Below are 6,351 nucleotides of genomic sequence, written 5' to 3'. Positions count from 1 at the left end.
AGACAGAAGAGGCTCTCCATTATGAGGTCTGGCACACGGCAAGAATGCAATCCCCAATGGAGTACAGGGGAAATGCTGTTAAGAGTAGAACTGGCAAAAGAGGAAATTTAAGTGTCTTGATTTCATATCACGTTAAAGCATAATGGTCTAGATGCTATTTCTAATCAATCATCTGGTAATGTTTATTAAAAACAGTTGGTAGGTTCCAAGTTGAATTTCAAGGTAGGAATCACTGATAGATAACAGAACAAGAACAGTTTCTCCCGCAACCCAATGCAGAAAAATGCAGCCCAAGTATTTCCTGTTCCCTGGCTCGGAGAGGGCAAGCTGGCTGAGTGTGCACACTATACAAGGAGGTTTTCATTTTCATTTCTGCTCAAACTGGAAGTGACAAAGCTGCCAAGATATGTCACATCTGTGCTGCAACTTGAGTGATCCACTAATGCATGGCTTGGCAAACTAAGGCCTGGGGGCCGGATCCGTCCCAACTGCCTTCTGCATCCGGCCCGCGGACGGTCCAGGAATCATCACGTGGATCAATGTGTACCTGATTCTGATCATTCGGGCTGCACCATTCCCCCCCCACACACACACACCGTGGCGGCACATGCTCCCTCCCTCCTCCTGGATTCTCCACGCCCTGCCTAGAGGAGGAAGGGGCTGGGCTTTGTTGGTGCCGGACCCTCTCCAGAGCCCTTTCGCACACTACTCGTTCCCCCGCTGCCGCTGCCAGGCCCTGCCGCTCGCGGTTGGCTGAGCACCCCTCTCGAGCAGCCGCCACGGTGTGTGTGTGGACAGTGGACCGGCCCCCTGCTGAAAAAAATTGCCAACCCCTGCACTAATGGATACTGAAGAGACTTTGTCAAGAACAGAGCAGAAGCACTAGGTCTACAAGTGGCAAGCTTCTGTTGCCAGGTGCTTCTAAGAAAAAGCAAGTTTTTTGAGAGAAACATCAGAATTGCTTAACCCTTCCCCTGCCTGTCATTTTTCCAGCGGCTGCTAGCATGATGGCTGTGCTCTTCCTCCGAAGTTGGAGGCAGTGATGTTTCTGAACACCAACTGCTGGAACCACAGGAAGGGAGAATGCTCTGGTGCGTGGAGTCATGCTTGCAGGTTTCCCACAGGCATCTGGCTGGCCACTGTGAGAACAGGATGCTGGGCTTGATTTTGCCATTGGCCATTCTTATGTTGGCCACCTCATGAGAAGAGAAGAATCCCTAGAAAAGACCCTGATGTTGGGAAAGATTGAGGGCACAAGGAGAAGGGGACGACAGAGGATGAGATGGTTGGACAGTGTTCTCGAAGCTACTAACATGAGTTTGGCCAAACTGCGAGAGGCAGTGAAGGATAGGCGTGCCTGGCGTGCTCTGGTCCACGGGGTCACGAAGAGTCGGACACGACTGAACGACTGAACAACAACAATTCTTATGTTCTGTTTGGCTCCCTCCCACAGCTGGCAGTGTTCCAACCATAACTGTCACAGGCATGTATCTCAACCCCAGAGAGTGGAGGAATTTCAGCAGAAAGCCAGTGGAATAGAAAAGGGTTGTGGTCCCCTCCACTGCTGCTGCTTTGCTGAAACTGCTTTTCCTTTGATGGGACACTGTGACTCTCCAGATGTTGTTTGCAGCCAGCATGGCTAATATTCAGGGATTATGGGAATTGTAGTCAATCAACATTTGGAGGGCTACAGATTCCCTGTACCTGCTTTAGTGGCAGTGGGAGAGGTTGCTACATGACTAACTTGACCCGTATTTAGCAGCACTAACCAACCAAAGGTTTTCCCCATGTCTTTTTTTTTAAATGAAAGATAACTCTATATATGACTCACCCTATGAGATGGGATGGAGCCACAGGGTTAATTCTTAGCAAAGTCAGAGCACAGATTACTTGCTCCTGGCTGCCACAGGTAGGGAGTATCTCTCTTCTTGTTCTGCTTCAAATATGGCAAGTGTGGGAGGGACACAAAACTGCATAGGGATTGTCCCAGGTGACAACTGTGCACATGTATACATAATAATTAAGTGCTGGGCTGCCACCCTTAAGTGTCATTTCCCAGCTGATGGACCTGCAGTTAAAGGCATTGTCACTGTGATACTCTTCACACTGACTACACATTAGTTCCAAATAAATGCTTCCTATTAAAAATGCTTTTCACATAACACAACCGTACCTCCTTTTTTTTGATCAACAATACTGTTCAGTGGCAAACTTCTTGACACAATTTTTTTGGGGGGGGAGTGGGGGGAGCTGGGAGAATCCAGGAGACCTTTTCTGTCTGCATGGGTGCCTGCTTCAAGGAGGCATTTATTACAAAACTTCACAGTCCCAAAGGAAGTAACTGATGCGAATTTCCCACACCACCACAATAACGTGTTTCTCCTCCCCCCCTCACAATGGTCTCAATGCATCTCAAATGTAAGGTGTTTGATTGGAGGTCTCTGGATGGGGCACCCAGGTGAGCTGTGTGGTTTGGCTGCAAACTGACCACAGGCTCAGAAAACTCCCCAGCAGGTTTAAGCTTTCCACAGCGCAATGTCTGCCAGTCCAGCTCCTCACAGGGATGAGGAACCTTTGGCTCTCTCCAGATGTTGCTGGACTATAGCTCCCATTCCGGCTGACCACTGGCCATCCTGGCTGTGGCGGATGGGAGCTGCAGGCCAAGCCACCATCATCTGGGAGGGCGGCAGATTCCCCATCCCTGTGTGAAAGGCACAGTCTGAAACCTCAGAAAGTTAGGGGGAGAGGGGCTGGTGAGGGAAAACATCAACTTCCTCTGGCAGAGGGCAGCTCTGAAAAGCCAGCAGGGGCCTGACCTCGAGCTATGGAGAACTTGCTGGTGGGGAGGGTCGCTCCATTGCTAAGAGGCGCCCTCGACGGTCCCTCCGAGGCTCCCTCCCTCCTCCTCCTCCTCCTCTCCGCTAGGGAGAGCGCTTCGCCGGGAAACGGACACCGTGTAAGGCAAGGGCTTGAGCACCAGCCCGTAGACGTAATCCAAGGTGAGTTCCTCGGCTGGGTTGGCTTCCAGGTCGCACTGCTGCAGAAGGATGGCGGTGAAGAGGAAGAGCTGCAGCTTGGCGAGCTGGTCGCCGATGCAGCGCCTCTTGCCCGTCGAGAAGATCATGACCCGGCACATGAGGTCCCGGTCGACGTTCTCCTGCCGGGCGTCCAGGAAGCGCGTCGGGTCGAAGACGTGCGGGTCCTTCCAGCGCAGCGGGTCGCGGTTGACGGACCACTGGTTGACGAAGACCACCGTGCCCTCGGGTATGTGGAAGCCGTCCAGCAGCACGTCGGCGGCCGTGGCGTGCGGGATGGTGACGGGCACGAAGCTGCTGTAGCGGAACGTCTCGTGGAGGAAGGCTTCCAGGCGAGGCAAGGAGGCGCGGTCGTCACCCGTCGGAAGCCGGGAGCGGCCCACCACCCGGTCGAGGTCCGCCTGCAGCTGCCGTCGAAGCTGCGGGTGCTTGAGGAGGAGGAGTAGCACCCAAGTGAGGGCGGTGGAGGTGGTGTCCTGACCCGCGCCGAACAAGTCGGCCAGGGTGCCCTCGACGTGGTCTCCGCCCAGCCCCTGCTGCGCGCCGGGGCCGTGCTCCATGCACTCCAGGATGGCGTCGCTGATGTGGCGCGGAGGGGCGCCGGGCTGGAAGGTGCTGCGGTGCTGCGCTACCTTGGCGCACACGAAGTCGTACAGCTCGCGGCTGACCGCCTGGAAGTCTTGGAAGACGCTGCGCACCGGGTTGGGGAAAGCCTGAAGCCAGGGCAGCACGTCCACCAAGCTGCCCGCCGCCACCGTCTGCCCGAAGCGGTGGTTCCTGCTCAGCAGCGCGCGGAACTCGCCGTCGGCGTGGCTGTAGCGCTGCCCGAAGCAGAGGGCGCACAGCACGTTGGCGTTGGCCACGACGAAGAGCGGCGAAGGGTCGACGTAAGCGCCGCCCTGGCTCAGCCGCAGCAGACCGTCGATCAGCTCCTGCGCCTCGGCCGCCACGTGCTGCTCGAAGAGCTGCTTGCTGGGCGTGTTGGCCGTCGAGAAGGCCCGCAGCGTGGCGTGCGCCACCCGCCGTTGCGCCCGCCAGCGCTCGCTGTAGCGCCCGAAGGCCATGCTCTTGCCTCCGGACACCAGGCGGAAGGAAAGGAAGTCGGGCCTGTCCGCGAAGGGCATGGCCTGCTGCACCAGGGCCTGTCGGATGGCCGCCTCCCCATTGAGCACCACGATGGCGCGCCGGCCCAGGCGTAGCTGGAAGATGTCGCCGTAGCGCCTCGCCAGCTCCCCGAAGGTGAGGTGCGGCAGGCGACCCAGTTGCAGCACGTTGCCCAGCAGCGGCCACCCGACGGGGCCGGGGAGGCTCTTGCCCGCCGTCCGGGGGCTCCTCCTCGCCCACAGGTACAGCAGCAGGACGCAAGAAAGCAGCAGCGCCGGCTGGACGGCGCTCTTGAGGAACGCGCTGGGCGCCCCGTCGTGGCTCCCGCCTTCCGCCATGGGGGGCGCACGCCCGTGGGACTCCTAAAAAATGGTTTCTCTGTGGAGAGACGCGGGAAGCCGTCGGGGGGACCCTTCCTCCGCCGCAGCCCCGACCGAGCTCGTCGGTTGGGGACTTTATCGCCCGAGACGCTTCGTCCCGTCGGTGAACTGCCCCCTCCCTCTGCCAGATGCCTCCTGGCTCTGCTCTGAGAAGTTCGCAGGATGCCCGTCGCGGCTTTATAGCCGTCTGGGAAGGGGGCTGAGCTTCCCTCCTCCCCTCGCGGTGGTCCCAGAGTCCCCCGTGCGCAGCCATTCCGTGCTTTCCTCCTCCGAGAGAGAATGGAAGCAGCAGATTGATCCCTCGCACCAGGAATGTGTGCAACTTTCCAAGGTCTTCCTCCTGCCAAAGACAGCCTGATCCTCGCAGCAGGAGCCGGAGAAGCGGGCGGGGAGCGGAGTGTGAGAGCTACTGAACTCTGCCAGGCACCTTTGGCTGCCTTGGAAAGGCTGCTGCTTTCGTGACTGGAGACAAACTGGCCAGCGACGGCGGGGATGGAGCCGAAGCTGTTGCTGCTGCTGCCGCCGCCGCCGCAGACCGCGAGGGATGTGAATGCCAGTTGCGGTCCGAAGGGAAGGGTGGCAGCCAGCATTTGGTCCCTCTGCTTTGTCAGGACACTTCAGCAAAGCCTGGTGGAGGGGACTGTCAGGGGACAGCAATTACTCGACTGGCAGCCTGACTTTCCCTTCCTTTGGAGTAACATATGGACAACTTGACTTTTTTCTTTCTTTTTGCTTTGCAAAAACATCTCAGCTGTTTATCATGCTCAGAACTGGCACAGTTTGTTGTGGGGCTTAATAAAAAAAAGGAGTGGGTGACCCAGAAAGACTTTTGGTTATCCAGAGGAGGATCAGGGGCGTACCCAGGATAAAAACTGGGGGGGGGGGGGGGGCGGGCAAGCCATGGTCGTTCAGGTTGTGACATTTCAGCACGGAAAGGCGAATGAAACCAAGATTTTAGGAAAATTATATATAATTATAGCAGTGCTTTATTACGGTAGTTATTACAATTATTTGCTTGGATTTTTTTTTTTTAATTTTTATTCTAGTTACATGTCTTATACCAGGGGTGGCCAACTCCCAAGAGACTGTGATCTACTTTCAGCAGTGATCTACCCCCGTTTTTTGGGGTTCAGCTCAAAGTTGTTGACCTTTTTTGGGGGGTGAGGAATGCCCCGTTTTTTAGGGGTTCCGTTCGTTTTTAGATTACTGACCACATTATGTAAACAGCAAACAAAAACGGCTTCAAAAAACAGAAAAACTTCCCCCCCCCAAACAGAAAGCCCCAAATGGCTGAAAAACTCAGCCGTCGCAAAGGAACTACTCACCATGCAAGGGAACTCAGTTTCCAAAGCTCCCTTGCAACTATCAGCCGGCGCAGCGCGCACACACACACACACATAGTGTCGGCCAAGAGCTCAATTGTTATTGAGATTTGGGGAGGGGGAGAAAGACCAGTAGTTGAGCTTTTTTAGGAGAGCTTTTTTTCCCTTTTAGGCTGCCGATAACCATTTAATTATTATTTTTTTGCTTGGGGGGGGCAGCTGCCCCCCCTGGGTACGCCCATGAGGAGGATACTTTTGAAAAGGTTGCAATGCATAGACAAAGGAAACACGATTGTCGCTGAGATACTTGCTCCTCTGAGACAAAGTGTTGTTTCTGATAAAGTTACAGGTTTGTTGGAAACGCTTGCCACCTCGGCCATCATTGGGTGTCTGAAAGCCCTTGGATTCCCTGCACAGCTTCCCAACTCCCCTGCCAGCTCTTTCTTTAATCACCGACATAGCCCCACGACACACACCTCAGCCCCACTCCTGCATCGTGCTCAAAGATAG

At 55.5% G+C, this 6,351-nt stretch overlaps 1 protein-coding gene across 1 annotated transcript; it reads right to left on the bottom strand.

The window, feature by feature from the left end:
- Positions 1-1,792: 1,792 nt before the first annotated feature.
- LOC117044542 (cytochrome P450 1B1-like) lies at positions 1,793-5,041 on the bottom strand. Its single transcript, XM_033145363.1, has one exon. It carries the CDS (start codon positions 4,475-4,477, stop codon positions 2,861-2,863), a length of 1,617 nt encoding a protein of 538 aa, XP_033001254.1. The 5' UTR covers positions 4,478-5,041; the 3' UTR covers positions 1,793-2,860.
- Positions 5,042-6,351: the final 1,310 nt, after the last annotated feature.

This window comes from Lacerta agilis, chromosome 1 (assembly GCF_009819535.1).
Source record: "Lacerta agilis isolate rLacAgi1 chromosome 1, rLacAgi1.pri, whole genome shotgun sequence".
NCBI classification, from domain to species: domain Eukaryota; kingdom Metazoa; phylum Chordata; class Lepidosauria; order Squamata; family Lacertidae; genus Lacerta; species Lacerta agilis.
Note: the sequence above shows the minus strand (reverse complement) of the source record. Positions and strands in the feature narration are given on the sequence as shown.